Genomic DNA, 21,557 nt, shown 5'->3' with positions numbered 1-21,557 from the left:
GATGCACCATCCTTCCATGGGCAGCTTTCCATGGCACTCCCTTGGGTGGCTTTGCAGTGGAGTGCCACTGGGAGGGCACATCTCTGTGAGTGGCTTCTCCTGGTTGCACAGAGATTTCCCAATGAGTGCTGCTGACTTGGCACCCCATAGCCCCCTTCTTTGGTACAACCCGTGACCACTAGCTCTGCTGACCTACTGGAAAACCATTGGAAGTCAGGCTTAACACGAATTGAAAAAAAAAATTGAGACACCAGTGGCTGCATCCACTCGAGGAGAGAGATGCTACAGATTTAGTGCAGGCAAACCAGTAGAGTCACTAAACCACTATACAGACAAACTGCAGCAAGGAATACTGATGGGTTCAGATTCCATGTGGCTACAAATCACATTATAAGAAATGTCAAGTTTTCCAAGAAAAATTGAGACTTGCAAAGAAATAGAAAAGGGTGACCTATACAAAAGGAAAACTCAATATCAAGAGTCACTAAGAGGGACCACGTATTGAACTAAAAAAAAATAAATAAATCTTATACCAGCTGCAATACATGTGCTCAAAGAACTAAAAGCATACTTAAATGAAAATTCTACATTTGCCCAGATGACAGTCTCAACTTTCAATTAAATGGAATCATTGTTGTGTCTTCTGATGGAAGCATTCTTCCCTTTGGAAATAGGACCTTCAGACCATCAGAACATAAGGTCGCAGGTTCAGGAAGCAAAAATTTTGCTAGTGGGTCATTAGGGGTAATATGAGTGTTGGCGCTCCAATCTACACCCTTTGATTCCTGCACCTGTGAATCATGGCCAAGAGAGAGACAGCACCATATTTTGGATTATAGATTAAGAGCATCTATAGGCTGCTGGAGAACCTTGTCATGGCCCTGCAAGATATGGCCATGCAGCTGGCACTGGAATTGAGTCTTCAAAAGGCCTTTTCACCATTCTATCAAGCCAGCTACTTCAAGATGCTGGGGAAGATGGTAAGACCAGTGGATGAAAAAAGCATGAGCCTATTTCTGCACTTCATTTGCTGTGAAGTGAATTCCTTGATCAGAAGCAATACTGGGTGGAATACAATAACAGTGGATAAGGCATTCTGTAAGTGCATGCACGGTAGTTTTGGCAGAAGGGTTTTGTGAAGAGAAGGCAAATCCATGCCCAGAGTAAATATCTGCTCAAGCAAGAAAAAACACAGTTCATTCCATGATGGAAGTGGTCCACTTTAATCAACCTATCATCAGGTTGATCACCCCAGGGATTGTGCCATATCAGGGTGTCAGTGTTGGTCTATGCTGCTAGCAGACTGGGTACTCAACAGTGGCCATCGCTAGGTCAGCCATGGTGAGTGGAAGTCCATGTTTCTGAGCCCATGCATGATCTCCATCCCTGTCACCAAAGCCCCTTTGTTCATGAGCTCATTAGATATTGACAGAAATGACTGGAGAAAGAGGCTGACTGGTACCCAAAGAATGGATCATCTTATCTACTTGGGTATTAAAATGCTCCTCTGCTGAGGTCACCTTTTGGTGAGCATTCAAATGGGATATAAACATTTTCACATGCTGTGCACATTTAGAGAGATCTAACCACATATCACTTCCTTTAATCTCCTTGTCACCAATTTTCCAATCATGTTCTTTCTGAGTCCCTGACCATTTACCCAGACCATTGGCCTAAACCTACAAAATGGTTTACAATCACATATCTGGCCAATTCTTTAACCAAGCAAAATGAACAGCCTGGTGTTCCACTCAGAGTACTGGCCTCCTGGATCATTTCCTTTCACCACTATGATTCAGAGATGTCCCAGGACATTTCCCTTCACCACTATCATTCAGGGATCTCCCAGGACATTGCTGTAGCTGTCCACTCTCAGGAAGTGCCTGCATATTCTGCAGAACCTTCTGTAAAGCAGGCCAGAGTATCATCAGTATGATATGATCAATATATGGATCAGAGTGATTCCTTGTGGAAGGAAAAGATAATCAATGTCCCTACAAACTAAATTATGACATAGGACTGCAGAGTTGATATATTCCTGACATAGGATGGTAAAGGTGCATTGATGACCTTGTCTACTGAAAGAAAATAACTTCTATTGGTGTTTACTAACAAGGATAGGGAAAAAATCATTTACCAGATCAATCATAGCATACTAGCTGTTTCTAAGATATTACAGGAGATGTGCTAACTTGCTCAAGCAATGAAGTAACATCTGGTAAAGCAGCTACAATTGGACCCACCATCTGGTTAAGCTTACAATAATCCACTGTCCTTCTCAAAGATCCATCTGTTTTCTGCATCAGCCAAACAGGCAGGTTGATGGGGATGTGGCATGAATCACCACTCCTGCATCTTTCAAATATTTGATGGTTGCCCTCATGTCTTCAGTCTCTCCAGGAATGCAGTATTGCTTTTGGTTTGCTATTTTTCTAAGTAGAGGCAGTTCTACTGGCTTTCGCTTGGCATTTTCCACCATAATAGCCCTCATTGCACTGGTCAGGGAACCAATGTGTTGAGTCTAACTGTTACATGGAAATGTACAAAACATATCTGAGGAAGACAACATAGTATTCCTCCTAGAGGACGCAAGTAAACACTTGCACAAAAATAAAAATATAAAATCTTGAATAGGATGCCTCAGCAGCATTTTGTCAATGTCTAAAGTTCATATACACATTTATACAACTTAAAAATTTACTCTGAGAAAGTTTTCACAAATCCCTTTCTCCTTTTTTTATTGGAAAAGAACCCAGGGTTTGTTGTCTTCTAAATCAGCTGCCTTGGAAACCTGGGAAATAGGAAATATCATATGTGTTAGCAGGAGCAAGGCTGAGATTGATAATACCTGGGGGACAGCCATAACTTTGGGGTTTTAGAGTCTTGTAATTTGTATACCATCGTCCGCCTTGCCAGGTCCTGGAAGCTCCGATAAAATTCTCTTTTGATAGATATGGACCCCTATGGAATTGAAGAGTCCTAGTCTAGACGACACCCGTCATGTCACAGAGGTTCATTTTCTTCTTCTAAGGTGTCACCTGAGGGAGATGCAGTATAGACATGGATGGCTGCAAGGACTCCTGGTGCTGTGCTTTATGATGTGCTGTAGTTTCAGCCCTTAATCGTTCAGCAGATCTGGGACAACTTTTGCCAGAACCTCCTATTAGTTTCCTGTTAGAATGAATGTCTGAACTGAAGACCACTGATCTTCAACAGAGTGGGCAACGCAAATACCTACAGCTTTTATTTTGGAGTCAGACAAGTTCATTCTAAAGTTCCTAGGGACAGGTAACGATAGCCGGGAAAGCTCTAAAAATGAAGAAAAGGTTACCTGATGGCTGGTCCCACTGCATATCACATCTAAGAAGCCTTTACAATTATACAGTTGATGCTGGCACAAGAATGGATGGAAAGAAAGTAGATTAGAATAGAAAGTATAAAAAGAGACACATTCCCAAAAGAAACTGTTACGTGATTAAGGTCACATTTCAAATGACTAGGAAAATAGTGTTTTGAAGAAATACTGTCGAGACAACTGGAGAGTCACTTAAAAAGTAAAATATATACATAATTTCACCTTGTTTTTTAATTTTAGAGATCTCCAAGTAAGAAAAAGTTTCCATACATTTAATACAAAAACAATGGGTGCCTTTGTTAAGAATAGGACATGTAAATCTTTGACTCAGAATTTGAGGAAATAAAAAATGATTGATAATTCTACGTGCATAAAATTTGAAAATTTCTGTCTAGATAAATTAACATGAACTCAAAAGCCAAATAACAAATTGGGAAATATGTCTAATTCATATCACAGAAATAGAAAATGAAAAGTGATAATCTCATTATTTCTAAATCAAAGAATAATAATAGGAAAAAGGGACTAGTGTCTTCATCAGAAAATTAAGAGAAAATAACAAAACAAAGCAAATGGGCCTTAAACACCTTGAATGAAAATAAGCACATTCATAATAATAAAATACAAATTAAATCTACACAGGGGTACCATTTATTATCTACCAAATAGGAAAAATATCCAAAAAGTTGACGACATCCTCTGTTGACAAGGCCAAGGAAAATAGTCCTTCTAGAACACTATAGAATAAGGTACAACACTCTTATGGAAAAGAATCCGAAATATCTAAGAAATTCACAAATACATTTGCCTAATGATCCATTCATTTCACTTCCAGCAATATAGCCTGATAATGGGTCCACACGAGTGTGTTCATCATATAATTCCTTATCTGTAATAGTAAAATATCAGAATGGCCTGAGTGGATACATTCTAAAATGAAACTAGAACATAAATATAAATGCTTAAAGCAATCTCCCTTCTCTATTAAAAAAAAGGAGATTAGTGAACACTGGAGGGATTTCAGAAACTAATAAAATTATAATTTCATTAAATGAGGAAACAGGCATGATGGAAGTAAGACTACTCTACATAGACCCTTCTGGTATAATTATGACTTTTAAAACATGTAGCTATTTTTCACATTCCAAAAAATGTGAAAGAGAGAAAGAAGGAGAAAACTCTAAAATTGAAAAAAAAAAAGATACTAATGCAAATAAATGTAAAATTCTGTTAATTTGGTAAGTAAGGCAACCAGAGATCAGAATTATTTCAAGTCTTTTTGAAGAGGATACTTACGCTCAGAGTCAAATAGACTGGAACAAAATAAATGCAAAGACATTTGAACCCTCATTCAACAGGTTTAACTGCTAATAGTAATGTTTACATCCACTTTCGATATTATTTTCATGAACATGGAAAAATAAGAATATTTAAGTAAAGAGAAAAGACAGAAAATGTATTAAAAAGGTTGTTTTAACCCCGTTTTTAAACTTGAATCGTAAAACCTAATAGGAACTGAGGATTTTCAAATTTCCTTTTTATTTCAAAAGTCTAAAAACAAAAAGACCCTAGAAGTAAAGACATTTCAACACTATTGAATACTCCCGTCTAGCACCAAAAGCACAATTCTTGTGTTCTACACACTATTCCTCAATTAAAAAATCAGACCTTCTTGGCAAGACATATGATTAGGGGTGTTGAGCAGGCGAAGTGCCCCATGAGCCTGGAACATGGTGTTGTGCTAAAAAGAAGAGAAATACTTGAAGACTAATTAGGACACAACAAAAGCATTCAGGAGCCAGCTTCAAGAGTTACCCACTTGCCAAATGTGGGATAGTTTGAGCTTCAAATACACTAATGAGCATAATTGATTGTGAAAAATTGAATAAGTAAAAAATCATCAAGCTATGATGATACACATCTCATTTTTAAAAAAGAAGCAAAAACCTCTTTAAAGTCATCGTGGAAGGTCACTACATATCAAGTCTCTGCTCCAAAAATTGGAAATTAAACAGCCAAAATAGAGATGTACCATATCTTTTTAAGTGAAAGTTTAGTTTACACAGAGTTGGTAAATTAACATTCATCTTTACATAAGAAGACAATTAATAAATGCAGAAAAATGATAAAATTGATCTTAAAAATAACTACTTTTCAGCCAATAATGAAATAATTGATTATAGGCAAGAATCAAAAATAAATTACACAACCATTATGTGAAAGGTTTTGGAGAAATAGGGTATACACAAATGTTAACATTAATAGCAAAGATTACTTGCCAATTGTGACAATGTTCCTTTAAATGTGAGAAAATTGGCTGTCATCAGTGATTTAGATTTATATGAATTGGCTCCACTGGCGACAGCCAGGGCTCTCATTCTAAAATTGTCACTTGATTTGATGCAATACAAAGTAACGAGGTATCACCTTAAGATATTTTTACCTTAATTATTTATATCTTTATTTTTATCTTAAAGTTTTCATGTTTTTGTAGAAACTAAAAGTGTTTAAAGTCAAACGATTTTAACTAATTATGCTGTTTGAAATGTATGAACATAAAAATCATATTTCAGACTCCTGAGGTTGAATAAATTCCAAAAGCCTTTATACCAGCAAAATCATGAAAAAGTCATTAGATCTGAAGATCATTACTAAAGAGGTCTTGAGAGTTCTCCACATGCATTATCTCACTTTTTATATATCTTTATTTTAAAACAACATATGCTTGTGGTTCAAAGGTGAGAAACACTAAAAATAGAAAAATTGGAGAATACAGCTAAGTATAAAGAGTTAAACATCAACTCTTACCCCTACTATCTCTAAATTTAACTCTAGTTATTGCAAATATCTTATTGTACTTCCTGCCAATCTTTGTTCTATAAACATTTACTGAGTGGTCAAAGCATAGTATGTGTGTGTGTGTGTGTTTATACTTGATATTGGGGGCTTTTTAAAATCATATTTCAAGTCAAGGTTATGCTAGCTGTGCAGTCAATTACATTATGATTCCTTTTTATGATTTGTTTGAATAATGATGTGTGTTAGATAGACGTCTTGTGAAAGATCATGCATTTCATCACTTTTTGGTATATTTATCAATTTTGGTTATTTATCTATTGATAAATAAGAAAAAGTAAGTAATAACTACTTAAATCTTATTACTAACATAGATATAATATAATTTGGTTTTTATGTGTTTGTGAAGAAGTGATATTATTTTGAAGATGAAGATAGCCCTTTTTTTCCATTTCCTCTGAAATAGAGAGTCTCAGAAAGCCTCAGAAGTTGCGGCGAAGCTTTGAGAAAGTTGGGAGAAGGATGGATGGAAGCAGGCACTGAAGTGATTGCACCTAGTTTCTAGCCATAGGTATTGATGAACAGGACACAGAGCATTTTGGTTAGCCAAGTTTTAATGAGGTCCTCTTAGAAGTGATTCATTGGTGTCTAACATTGTCTACATAATATTTAACACAAATTCTGATGTATGAGTAAAAATGAGTTAAACAATACTTCAAGAAATAAACTAAGAAGAAGAGGATTAATAACAACAAATTTCGAATAAATGTATATATGTGAATTCTATGACTGCGGTTTAACCATGATTCTATCCACAGGTGGGATACAACAGTTTCCCTTCTCGACAGGTTGCTCGAAATGTTTCGGGCACTGTCTTTTTATGATATCCAGGTATACACATAAATTCAGTAGTCTCCCCTGTTTTAGAATAAATTTTTTTCTGATATTTCCATCGTAATTGTATTTTATGTTCTTCCATGATTTCTTCTGATATTACACATGCATCTGAAGGCAACAAAAAACAAAACATAAAACATTAAGGAGAACACAAATATTGTCCACAAAATTTCAGACTCAAGTAGAGTCTTTTACACTGGTTCAGGGCTTCATTCTTAAAAAGTTTTCTAAAACAACTCATTGAAAATCCATCATGTAGATTTAAATCATTTTAAACAATTAATGATGTAAAAGCAAGGTGTGATGTCTAACGTGTGATAACCTAAGTTTATAATCAGATTCATAATTTCAATTATCACATGAAAATCTTTCATTAAAGAATATATTGTTACAGTTGTTGCTTCAACAAGAATTTTACAAACCTTATTTCCTCACACGTTGATATTTGGTAGCAAGCATTCAATAGAATGTTTGCTTGTTAATCCATGAAAATTCTGTTATAAACAGCACGTCATACTCATTACACAGATTTTCCCAAGATTCATGAGACTATTAAAATATTTACCTAAGCATTTTGGTGGTTTTGACCACTCTCCATTCCTGCATGTCATAATCCTGTTTCCCTGAAGTACATAGAGGGACTGGCATTGGTACTCAACTGTTGATCCTGGAGAATATGCTGGTAATGGGAATGTGGTAATGTCTCCATTGTCAATCGGTGGAGGGGAACCACATTTTCTTTTAGACACTATAAAAATATGATTTCATTTATTGAAAAACCAAAGAAAAACACAGATCAAAATAAAGCAAATAAAAATATATTACAATATTAATATCAAGACTTGTGATTTCTGATGACAGAAATGATTTGTTGAAGAAATTTGAATCACTTAACCTGAGTCACGTTTTTAAGCCCTTCCTTTCACCCCACAAGAAAGCCTTATAAACTATTAACAAATTTGTCTTTTTTGCAATACTCCAGTATTAAAAAATGTTTTTATTAGTAAATATATGCTAGACAGGGGGATAGATAAGATAAACAAAGAAATATTCCTGTTCTTTACACAACACACTACGGTGCCTATTGGATCTCTAGTCATTTTTTATTGATTTTCATTTTGATTAAAAAAGAAACATCAACTCCTCTAATAAAATTCAAGCAGAAATTTATGTGAAATTTCTAATTTATGTGAAATTCACAATGTGAAAGAGAATTACTGGCTTCCTGTTCTGGACAAGATGAAGTAGAAATATTTCTGTTTATTCCTTCTGCTAAGAATAGCTAAAAATCTTATAAAAAACACCATAAGAGATTGTAAGAGATGTAGAGAGGAACTTGATCTGATTAGGGACCTTGGGATTCGGGGACTTACACTGCAATGAGGTTTTTTGGTTTTCATTTTTCTTTCCACGTATCCTAAACTGGAGACTGAAGGAGAGTGTAACGCATAAATAATATAAAGTTCAGGCAAAAAAAAAAAAAAAAACTGAAAACATTTCCACAAAGAGCCTTGTCTCTTTAGCCAAAAGAAGCCCATGAAAAGAGCAGCCTAGCAAGACACAACCATTTTTTACAATAGTCCACTTACTCTAGAAAAGCACTATAGAAGAAACCTGAGACCAACCCACTCCCCACCTTGATCAACAGAGACCATGTGAGGAAACTGTACTTCCACCCACACTCTGAGGGAACAAGACACCTCTCCCCTTTTCTGTGGTGTCAGTGGAGGCCAAGTGGGAAGCCTGAACTAGCACACTGCATGACAGTAGTGGAGGTCTGATAAATAAAAGATTTCAATAAAATTCAGAGTCTCAAAACATCATACTCAAAATGTCCATAATACAACTGAAAATCACTCATCTTACTACTGAAGGGGAAAATCTCAAAAGAGAAAAGACAATCAACAGAAGACAACACTAAGATGATACAGATGTTGGAATTATTTTACAGTGGTTTTAAAACTCCAATGGGAATTATAGAGCTTAAGAAGATAACAGAATACAATAACTACACTGGATGGGATGAATAATAGATTGCAGATGATAGAAGGATAAATAAACTTGTAGACAAAACAATACAAATTACTCACTTTGAATATAGACTGAAAACAAAAAAAATGGACAGGGTTTCAGGGACCTATGGGAAGACGGCAAGAGACTGGAGACCCAGAAAGAGAAAAGGAAGGGGTTGGAGATGAGAAAAAAATTCAAAAAATAATGGCTGAAAATATCCAAATTAGGCATAAGGCATAAACCCACATACTAAAAAGGCGAGTGAATGCCAAACAGGATAATCTCAAGAAATTAATGCCAAGACACATAATAATAAAACAACTGAAAACTAAAGAAAAATCTCAAAAGAAGCTACATAGAAATTATACAAAACTATAGGGGGAAAAGGATTCTAATGTCAGTGTGTTTCTCATCTGTGACCATGGAGCCAGAGAGAATTGACAACATTTTTTAAGTGCAGGAAGGAAAGAACTGTCAACTCCAATTCTACATCCAGTGACATTATTCTTTAGGAATAAAGGGAGAAATAAAGAAGTTCACACACATAGGAAAATGGAGAAGATTTGTCTCCAGCAGATCTATGCTTGAAGAATTACTAAAGGAATTCTTCAAATAGAAAGGAAAAGATAGGATTTCTGGGAAGATGGCAGTGTAGAAAAACTCCGAACTCACCTCTTCCCACGGATTCAACAAATTTACAATTATTCTTGGAACAATTACCCAGAGAGAGAACTGAAAACTGAATGTAAAGAAGCCCCATGACAAGAGCGAGGTGGAAGAGGCAGAAATTCCTTCCAGGACTGGAAAAAGTCATATTTTAGCCACGGCACTTCATGGTCAGGAGCAATCTTAAGGTACAAAGTGTTCCCTGGAGGAATGGGGGATCTGAGCAGGAGAGCATTGCCACAATAAGCACCTTTTGGACTCAGCACAGCCAAGATAAGTGTCATAATATCTGACTTTGCTGAATACTAACTACAATGGGGAATACCCACAGAAAAGCTATCAGATGTAGGGAAATAAAAGCCTACTCTTAAACGGCCCCCACACAAATTCACCTGTTTTGAAAAGTAACATAAAATCACCCAAAAGAGATGTGCACAGTCCTTTGGTGAAAAGAGACTCACTTGATAGGCTTGTGTGCATCTCAGCAAGGGGTGAGACCTCCCCAGGGTGAGACCACCTCTCCAGGACCTAAGACATCGGCAGCAGCCATTGTTGTCACCTAGTACTGGTGCGCTGACACAGATGCTGGCAGATGCCATTGGAGTTCTTCCCCTGGCCTGTTAGCCCAGGGTCTGCCACAGCCACTAGAGCACCAGTTTAATCCAGCTCAGCTAGGACAGGCAGCCCACCCTAGGGACTGGTCCCACCCAAGAGCAAGCCCTCAGAAAACTTGTGAGCCCACACAGGCAGGATGTGTAGGACCTCTGCAGTGGGATGAGTGTGTCTGCTTCAGTGGGACAGGGAATGCACAAAGGGCAGGACTTCATTAATAGGTTGTGTGATAGATAGATCTGTGGGTGGTAGGGCTTGTCAGCTGTAGCAGACTTGTTCTTCTCAAACAGCCACATAGGGGATTGGCACCAACTTACAATGCCTGAAAAAATTGTGTGCTACCATGCCTAGAACCAGTCTCACTCAGCTGCACTCCTGAAAGAGCTGACAACAGCTTTGCAGGCCAGAGACCTACAGCTGTTGTAGGCCACTGAGCCTAGCAACCTGCCACACTGGGCACCTACTCACTTAACAGAAAAACTGCAGCAGGAATGTGTTATTAGACTGCAGCCAACTGTCCTGGGGCTCCCCATGCCCAAGAAAGTGACTAAAGGGACCATGGCCGCAGCATGCAGCTGAGAATTACAACCAGCAAGCCAGGGTGACAGTCTAGCCTCCCTGTGTACCTGCAGCAAGAGAACCCTACCACAACAGAAGGACACATGTAGCCCACACGGGGGACATTCCTGGAATATTTGGAACTGGTGACAACAGGGAAGCACACTGATGGGCCTGGTAAGACATCTCTTACATAAGGCCACCTCTCCAAGACTGGGAGACATAGTTGATTGACCAAATACATAGATATAAGCACAAAGAAAGAGGCAAAATGAGGAGACAAAGGAATATGTTCCAAAATAAGAGAACAGGGTAAATCCTCAGAAAAAGAACTAAATGAAACAGAGATAATCTACCTGATAAAGAGTACAAACTAAAATAGTCATAAGGATGCTCACTGATCTTGGGAGAAGAATGGATGAATTCAATGATAACTTCAACAAAGAATTGGAAAATATAAAAAAGAACCAATCAGAATTGAATAATACAATAAGGGAAATGAAAACTTCACTAGACAGACTCAACAGCAGAGTAGATGATACAGAAGAATGGATCAGAGAGCTGAACAAAAGATTAGAGGAAATCACCTAAGCTGAACAAATATAAGAAAGCAGAATAAAAGAGAATGAGGACAGTCTAGTGGGCCTCTGGGACAACATCAAGGGCACTAACATCCATATTATAGGTGTCCCACAAGGAGAAGTGAGATACAAAGGGGCAGAGAATCAATTTGAAGAAATAATATCTGAAAACTTTCCTAACCTAAGCATCCAAGTACAGGAATCACAGAGAGCACCAAACAAGATAAGTCTAAAGAGGCCCACACCAAGATACATTGTAATTAAAATTTAAAGAATTAAAAATAAAAAGAGAATCCTGAAATCTGCAAGAGAAAGTCAACAAGTTGCACACAAAGGAAACCCCATAAGGCTATCAGCTGACTTCTCAGGAGAATCTTACAGGGTAGAAGGGAGTGACATGATATATATAAAGTGCTGAAAGGAAAAAACCTACAGCCAAGAATACTCGACCAGGCAATGTTATCATTTGGAATGGAAGGAGTTTTCTAAACAAGCAGAACTAAAGGAGCTTATTACCAATAAACTAGCCTTACAATAAATGCAAAAAGAACATAAGTGGAAAAGAAAAGACCACAAATAGGAATAAGAAAATTATCACACACAAAAAAACAATTAAATCACTGGTAAAGGCAAAAATACAGTAAAGGTAGCAGATCAACCACGTAGGAGGCCAATATGAAGGTCAAAAGACAAAAGTACAAAAAGTTATCTATTACCATGATAAGAAGGTAATGAATATACATGCACAAAAAAGAGGATAAATATGATATGAAAAACATAAAATGTTAGAGGAGGGGAGTAAAAGTGTAGAGCTTTTAGCAAGAGTTCAATCATAAGAGATCACTAACTTAACATAGATTGCTATATACTAGGTTATTATATATGAACCTCATGGTAATCACGTACCAGAAACCTATAATAAATACACAAAATATTAAGAGAAAAGAACTCAAACATAATACTAAAGAAAGACATCAAACCACAAGGGAAGAGAGCAAAAGAAGAAAGGAACAGAAAAGGACCACTAAAATACCCAGAAAAAAGGTAACAAAATGGTAATAAATACACACTTATCAATAGCTACTTTAAATGTCAATAGAGTAAATGCTCTAATCAAAAGACATAGGGTGACTAATCGGATGCAAAAACAAGACCCATATACATGCTGAATACAGGAGACACATTTCAGACATACACAAACTGAAAATGAAGGGGTGGAGAAATGCAAATGGCAATGAAAAACAGCTGGGGCAGCAATACTGGTATCAGAAGAAGTAGACTTTAAAACAAAACTGTAACAAGAGACAAAGAAGGGCACTACATAATGATAAACTGAACAATCCAACAAGAGGATATAACACTTGTAACATTGGTGCACCCAACACAGGAGCACCTAAATATATAAAGCAATTATTAACAGACATAAAAGGAGAAACAGACAGCAACACAATAATAGTAGGGGAGTTTCACACTCTACTTACACCAGTGGATAAATCATTCAAACAGAAGATCAAAAGAAACATTGGCCTTAAGTGACACATTAGACCACTTAGACTTAGTAGGTATATACAGAACTTTCCATCCAAAAACTGCAGGATACACATTATTTTCAAATGCACATGGAACATTCTCCAGGATAGACCACACTGATGGCAACAAAACAAGTATCAATCAATTTAAGAAGATTGAAATAATACCTGGTATCTTTTCTGACAGCAATGGTATGAAACTAGAAATCAACTAGAGGAAGAAAATCAGAAATCCATAAATATGTGGAGATTACACAAAATACTACTGAAAAACCATTGGGTCAATGAAGAAATCAATGGAGAAATCAAAAAATATCTGGAGACAAGTGAAAATGAAAATAAGACACTCCAAAATTTATGACATACAGCAACAGCAGTTCTAAGAGGGAAGTTCATAGCAATACAGGCCTATCTTAACAAACAATAAAAATCCCAAACAATCTAACAGTGTGCCTAAAGGACTTGGAATAAGAAGAACAAGCAAAGCCCAAAATCAGTAGAAGGAAGGAAATAAAGAAAATCAGAGCAGAAATAAAGAGTATAAAAAAAATAGAAAAAATTAATGAAACCAAGAGCTTGTTCTTTGAAAAGATAAACAAAACTGACAGATATGGCGCCACTCGTCAAGCCATGCTGAGGTGGCGTCCCACATGCCAGAACTAGAAGTACTCACAACTAAAATGCACAACTATGTACTAGGGGGCTTTGGAGAGAAGAAGGAAAATTGTTTAAAATAAATAAAATAAAATCTTAAAAAAAAGATGTAGTTAAAAATAACTGTAAGTAAAATGGGTACAGAAGGAAAGCATCTCAACATAATAAAGGCTATATATGACAAACCCAGAGCCAATATCATACTCAATAGAGAAAATCTGAAAGCTATGCTTCCCAAGAACAGGAACTAGACAAAGATGCCCAATTTCACCACTCTTATTTAACATAGTATTGGAAGTCCTAGGCAGAGCAATCAGGCAAGAAAAAGAGATAAAAGGGATCCAAATTGGAAGGAAGAAGTGAAACTGTCACTATTTGCAGATGGCATGATTTTATATAGAGAAAACCCTAAAGAATTCACCAAAAAACTTTTAGAAATAATAAAAGTATACACTAAAGTTGCAGGATACAAAATCAACATAGAAAAATCAGTTTTGTTTCTATACACTAACAATGAAGTAGTGGAAAGAGAAATAGAAATACAATCCCATTTACAATTGCAAAAGTAATAAAATACCTAGGAATAAATTTAACCAAAGAGGTGAAAGACGTGCATACTGAAAAATAAAACATCATCGAAAGAAATTGAAAAAGATGTAAAGAAATGGAAAGATATTCCATGCACTTAGACTAGAAGAGTAAAACACTTAAAATATCCATACTTCCTAAAGCAATCTACAGATTCAATGCAATCCATATCAAAGTTCCAATGACATTTTTCACAGAAATAGAACAAAGAATCCTAAAATTTATGTGAAACAGCAAAGGACTCTGAATAGCCAAAGGAATCTTGAGAAAAAAGAACAAAGTTAGAGGTATCATACTCCCTGATTTCAAAATATACTACAAAGCCATAGTAATCAAAACAGCATGGCACTAGCACCAAAACAGACACACGGATTGATGGAACAGAATTAATAGCCCAGGAATAAACCCACACATCTATGGACAACTAATTCTTGACAAGGGAGCCAAGAACATACAATGGAGAAAGGAAAATCTCTTCAATAAATGGTGCTGGGAAAACTGGACAGTCACATGCAAAAGAATGAAAACAGATCATTATCTTATACCACACACAAAAATCAACTCAAAATGGATTAAAGACTTGAATGTGAGACCTGAAACCATAAAACTTCTAGAAGAAAACATAGGCAGTACACTCTTTGACATCTGTCTTAGGAGCATATTTTCAAATACTGTGTCTGACCAGGCAAGGGAAATCAAAGAAAAAGATAAACAAAGGGGACTACATCAAACCAAAAAGCTTCTTCACAGCAAAGGAAGCCATCAACAAAACTGAAAGATGACCTAACAACTAGGAGAAGAGATTTGCAAACCATATAACATATCTGATAAGGGGCTAACATCCAAAATATGTAAAGAACTCATACATCTCAACAACAACAAAAAGCTAACAATCCAATTAAAAAACGGACAAAAGATCTGAACAGACATTTTGCCAAAGAAGATATACAGATGGCCAACAGACACATGAAAAGATGTTCGATGTCACTAATTATTAGGGCAATGCAAATCAAAACTACAATAAGATATCACCTCACACCTGTCAGAAAGACTATAACTAACAAGACAGGAAATAACAAGTGTTGGAGAGGATGTGGAGAAAAGGAAACCTTCACACACTGCTGCTGGGAATGCAAATGAGTGCAGCCATCATGGAAAATAGTATAGAGAGTCCTCAAAAACTTAAAAATAGAACTACCATGAGATCCAGATATTCCATGCTGGAGTATTTATCCAAAGAACATGAAAGCCTGAATGCACAAAGATATCTGCATCCCTGTGTTCACCGTGGCATTATTCACAATAGCCAAGACTGGGAAGCAACCTAGGTGCCCATCGAGGGATGAATGGATAAAGAAGATGTGGTATACATACACAGTGGAATACTACTCAGCCATAAAAAAGATGAAATCTTTCCATTTGTGACAACATGAACGGACCTTGAGGGTATTATGCTAAACAGAATAAGTCAGAGGGAGAAAATCAGATACCATATGATCTCACTCATAAGTAGAAGATAAAAACAACAACAAACAAACAGATAGAGACAGAGATTGGATTGGTGGTTCCCAGAGGGGAAGTGGGGAGAGAGGAGGAGGAGGGAAGGGGTGATTCTCACATGTTTACGGTGATGGATGGTAACTAGTCTTTTGGTTTTGAACATGATGTAATATATACAGAAATCAAAATATAATGATGTACTCCTGAAATTTTTTTAATAAAAGAAAGGAAATGATAACAGGAGGACTGAGACTTGACAAAGAAAGAAAAAACAAAAGAATTGATAAAAAATAAGGGTAAATATAATTTCTGTTTAAAATGTGGGGAGAGTAAATGGACCCTAAATGAAAGTAAATTTTCCACATTTCACTTGAAGTGGTAAAATGTCAATACCATTAGAGTGTGATAAGCCAGATATGTATATCTTCGTACCTAGAGCAACCCCTAATAAAACTGTACAAAGAGACATACTCAAGAATTATATATATCTCTCTCTATATATAAAATTATTTTAAAATTTCAAAAAAATCTAAGCAAGAAAAGGAGACAGGAATGAGACACAGGAAAAGCACACAAAACAAAGAATGAAATGGCTGACACAGCCCCTAACATAGCAATAGTTACTTTAATTGTAAGCGGTCTAAATATACTAGAAAAAGACTGAATATGGCAGGGCGGACACACAAACAGGACTCAACTATATGCTGTCTACAGAAACTCATTTCAAACATGAAAACATAGGAAGGCTCAAAGTGAAAGACTGGAAAAATATATACCAGGTAAAACTTAACTTAAAAAACTATAAATGGCTAGTATAATATCTCCTTTGTTGGCTTCACTTATTTCCTGAACTCTAAATACTGGAGTGTCCCATGACCCAGTTCTCAGATGCTTTTTTTCTATATACACTAATTCCATGGATGAGCTCAGCTAATAACACACCCTTAAATATAATTCATAAGCTAAAAAAGCCCAAATTAAATCACATTCTATGTCCTCCCCCACTATCTATTCCATGTCTCAAAGTAGAATTTCAAAGCGCTGTCAAATGTACTTAAGGTATCTTTAAGAATTTATTCCTCAGGAAATAACTGTGTCTTAATGCTTACAACAGGAAATTATCCATGATACAAACTGTCCTAATCTGATCAAATCTTTCATAAATACATATACACAACGTATTACTTATTCAGTCCACAAAAAGAATTAGATTTAAGCCCCATCATTTTATTTACACTTAAAAAATTTATTCCGTAAAAACTACTTCATTCTGTATTTAATATCAACATATTTTGTCCCTAATATATACTCTCAAATTTGAGGGGAAATAAGATACTCTACCTTTGCACTGAGGTGGATCTGTCCAGGTTCCATTCAAACATATCACTTCTGTTTCCCCAAACAGATCAAAAGGTTTGATGCATTCATAATGTACTCTCTCCCCAGATGGATACCTAGACATCTCATTTGGTATAACAGCATTTTCCACTTTGGGTGGTTTCTTACAGGAAACATCTGAAGAGAAAGAAAAAAAGTATCCCCAAGGTAATGATCATTTTTGAATGGCAAATCAACAAATGAGATTCCAAATATATCTCAAGGAAGATTTAAAATCAATCGTTAATCTGTCATAAAAGACTGCTACTTTTAATAAACTTAAATGTGAGATTGAGGAAAGGGGGATAAAGTACTGTTTTGTAAGATTTAAGCTACTATACCTTAAACTCTCTCCCATCCTTTATTAGACTGTTGGTAGACATTTATGTGTGTGTGTGTGTGCGCATGTGTGTGTGTAGGTCAGTGAAAATGTAAGTTTTCCTAGACATTTCCCTTTGATAAATAATAAAATAAATATTATAAATTACATAAATTAAAAAAAGAATTTATAAACCACAAAAAATAATAAAGAGATTACTTGACAGTGTAATTTGGTTTGCAATCATCCTGTTTGTGAATTGTAATTTTAGGCTCCTAGAAAAGTAATTGCAAGTAGCCACTTCCTTAGAGAATAAGTCAAGAATGAACACACCTTGAAGAATACCATAGTGGAAGGAAGATGATGATTAATCAAAGTATTCAAATAGGAAGTGTAAAAACATAACAGAAATTAAATGTATAATTTATAAAAACACTCTCTAATGATTGGGATGGGGCAAATGCTAAAGGACTCTACAACGAGCAATGTGTAATTCATCAGTGAGATTCATTCAGGTGGATATAAAGTATAGTAGACTGTAACTATGATTCCTAACCCAAAGTGTGCATGGAATCCCTTGGGAATTGTTAAAACAGTTTCAGGATTGCACCCTCAGAGTTTGTGATTCAACAGGTCTGACTGATCCTGTGTATTTGCAAATTTGTATTTGCATTTCTAACAATTCCCAGAAGATGCTGATGCTGCTATTCCAGGGACCACACTTGGAGAACTATTGGGCTATAAGATTAACCATTGAGTACGCAATTCCATCCCTTTACGTTAAGGTATAAGAATTCTTTGGCCTAAAAACTTGGCTGAAAAAAATAATCTATGTCCAGTGTTTAATGATGCTAGTGGCAATTCTGTATTATATTCCTTAAGATACTTTATTAATAAATTTTAAAATTTCATCAAATTACCTCTGCATGTTGGCCTTCCTATCCATTGGCCATTAATACACTGGACAATACTGGATCCATCCAATTGGTAATATTTTGGACATTTATAAGACACTTGTTCTCCTGACCTATATGATTCCTTCTTCTGGCCTATGAGTATGGCATCATCAAAGCTGGGTAAGCTAAAACAATCTGTTTCTGAAAGAAAAAAAGAATACAGATTTGTTCAGTAAAGTGTTAAAAATACATAACGGCCAATAATTACTTTCTTCAATAATGGTTAGATACATATCAAACCAGTGAACACTGTACAACATTTTTCTTATAATTTGAAAAAATATGTTAGCAGTCTTGACTTAATTGCATTGAATGGTTCTACATTTATCAAAAGTATAACATGGCAATAGTGGTTTTGAAAGCCTGGAGAGATATGGATGGATGTAATGCTTGAGACCATACTTCTTACATCTAGATTCTTATTTGCCCATACAGACCACTGACATTATGGATGTATTTCTACTTTGTGTTTCTGTCAAAGTTACATTTATATGTTTAATTTCAGTTATGTTAAATATCTTAGAAACTTATATATTTGTAAGGAGATAACTGATAAACGAACATAAATTGAATAATAATGAGATGGATGTGCAGGGGCTAGATGTGATACAGGACGAGAGATGAAAGGTCTGAGAATGTATCAGAGGATGCTGCAAGTGCACACAAGATAATGCGAAAATGAAATAATTTGGCTCACGTTTCAAACTTTTCTTATTACTAGGGCTATTAATTCTCTACCAGAATCCAGAACTTTCCAGTGATACATTCTTAAATTCTAGAATTATTCCTTAGTTTCATATTTGTACTATTTATGCTCTGAGTTAAAGATATTTATCAGCCTTAGAACAAAATTAAATGCACCATACTTATGCATTCTGGTGGACGGGGCCATTTTCCTCCTAAACATTTTATAGCTGCAGGTCCATCAATCACAAAACCTTCAGTACAGCTGTACATCACTTCTTCTCCATATTGGTAACTGTCTAACTCATGAGATAGAACACCGTGCGGAATCAAAGGTGGTGGTTCACAAGGAATTCCTAAACAAAAAGAAAAATGAAAGAATGACTCCAGGTTTCACAAACTTTGAAATTTAATTTTATGTACTGGTTGTCATATTTCATAGTTTCATTTCTCAAGAAATGATCACACAGGAGCTACCATCACATTACAGAGAATATGCAAAAAAGCTTCCTAAAACCACCATTCTTGTGTGTGTCCAGCTGTCAACTTGAGCAAGAACTTCAATAAAAATGTCAATATGTTTATGAAAAACTATCAATACCTCTCTAATCAATTATGAACAATAAAAGAGAACACATTGAGAGTTAATGGTCTTCAGAAAAGTACTATATATTGTAAGAAATCAGAAGGGACATTGTAGGAAGAACATAAGAAATTTTTTTAAAACCTAATGACAAAGCAAACACTACAACTTACATGAATAGGTAAGAAAATGAATAGGTATAACTGCAAATAGGTAGGTTTAATTACACTACACATCCACTTTTAATACCAAAAACAAAAGCCAGAATTTGAAGTGATTCTATAACAAATCGAAGAAATTAACAAAAACGTGATTGATTTGATTGTGCAAAAATTATTTGGTAAAATATGTAAACATATAAATGATAGTAAATACATAAATGATTTTATATATTTAGAAATCTAAAGGATTCTGTCTCATGACTTTGATGACAAAGGAATTATTTTTAATGAATTGTACTGAAAGTAGGATTTTAGTTTGTATACTGTCCTTACCTACACACTGAGGTGGAGAACTCCATTTTCCCATGTGGCATGTTATCCCATTTCCTCCAGATAACCTGAAACCATCTTCACAAATGTAACTTAATCTGGTGTTATGTACATAAAGCTTGGGTTCAAATCTCTGTTTCCTTCCTTCTGAAGAGACAGATGATTTAATGGTTCCATGTTCTATATGAGGTGGTTGAGAACATGGAATTTTTTCTATATGAAGAATAGAAATCAAAGAGTCAAGCACAAATACAATGTTTAAACTGAAAAGTAAAATTAAATACCATTTGGGATTTTAAAATAAGGATAATTTGAACAAATGGAATTCTTTTAAAACTGAAAACTATTTGAAATCTGCAAGGATGTGTGTCCCACTAAATCTATGCTACTATCCACTTGTTCAATATGCCTTTTCATTCTTGTCCTGTTCATCATGAGGAGTAAAATAGGCCTGAACAGAAATTTTATCTGGTATCTACATAGTAACCCAAAGATTTTGTCTATATTCATTTCACAGTAGAAGCGAAAGGATGCTGATTGCTTTGTATACCTAGATTGTAATTCACTGTTTGAAGATAGAGTCGAACAGGTATAGAGACAGATCTTCATTTTGTTCATCTACACAAAGCACAGGGGAGTATTAGCTTATTTGAAAGAATGTCGTGAAGCAAATTATGCACTACTGACCCACGCAGCGTGGTATTGACTGCCATCTTCCGTCTTTGCACACAATTTCTTCTGTTCCCCGAATTAGATATTTTTCTTGACAGAGAACAGATATTTTTTCTCCATCTCGATAATTCACTGTACTTGTCATATCTTGAGCATTGGGAATCTGAGGTGGAGGTGGGCACGATTGTATGCGTACTTCTAAAAATATTAAAATTAGATTTCTTGGTTAAAAATCATAAGTTACAAATATTCAAAGGATAATCCAGAAAACAGAAAACTCAATAATAACATACCATAAGTGATCAAATAATAAAGTTATGTTCTATATTTCAATGTGTTATACTTTTCAGTTTGTTAAGCCCTTTAATCTATCACATTTGGTTTATATTCTCATGATCTTCCTTGGAGTTTCTTCCTTTTATTCTTTCTTTCATTAATCTTGTGCAATTTATGTAAAACCAACTTTGATTATTTCGAACCATTAGATGTTCTACCTGAATTAGTCATTCCATACCAGGCATTAAATAAAGACTGATACCAGAATCTTCTGCACAGATATCCATGATCAAATGTATTGGGATTAGATTAAAATCCTCACAGTATGTTCTACCAATGGAAGGTGATTACAGAGGAAGAATTGTATGCAGTTCATGATCAATTAATTTGATAGAGCTTCTCGGCCAAGATGAGAATTAGCTACGTTCAACCGTGGTTTATAGTGTGTTG

At 35.5% G+C, this 21,557-nt stretch overlaps 1 protein-coding gene across 3 annotated transcripts in view; it reads right to left on the bottom strand.

Annotated features, from left to right (window-relative positions):
* Positions 1-6,733: 6,733 nt before the first annotated feature.
* Positions 6,734-21,557, bottom strand: part of LOC106823391 (complement factor H-like) — a 66,491-nt gene continuing 51,667 nt past the window's right edge. For all 3 annotated transcript variants that reach the window (XM_070501431.1, XM_070501430.1, XM_014829028.3), the window contains exons 11-17: positions 20,847-21,029; positions 20,163-20,372; positions 19,268-19,441; positions 18,366-18,542; positions 17,091-17,264; positions 7,614-7,796; positions 6,734-7,156 (exon numbers count right to left, since the gene is read on the bottom strand). In XM_070501431.1, the coding sequence (XP_070357532.1) occupies positions 6,960-7,156; positions 7,614-7,796; positions 17,091-17,264; positions 18,366-18,542; positions 19,268-19,441; positions 20,163-20,372; positions 20,847-21,029 (1,298 nt within the window). In that variant the 3' untranslated portion in view covers positions 6,734-6,959. The remainder of the gene's footprint in view (positions 7,157-7,613; positions 7,797-17,090; positions 17,265-18,365; positions 18,543-19,267; positions 19,442-20,162; positions 20,373-20,846; positions 21,030-21,557) is intronic.

The sequence above is a fragment of the Equus asinus genome, chromosome 30 (genome assembly GCF_041296235.1).
Source record: "Equus asinus isolate D_3611 breed Donkey chromosome 30, EquAss-T2T_v2, whole genome shotgun sequence".
In the NCBI taxonomy this organism is placed as follows: Eukaryota; Metazoa; Chordata; class Mammalia; order Perissodactyla; family Equidae; genus Equus; species Equus asinus.
Note: the sequence above shows the minus strand (reverse complement) of the source record. Positions and strands in the feature narration are given on the sequence as shown.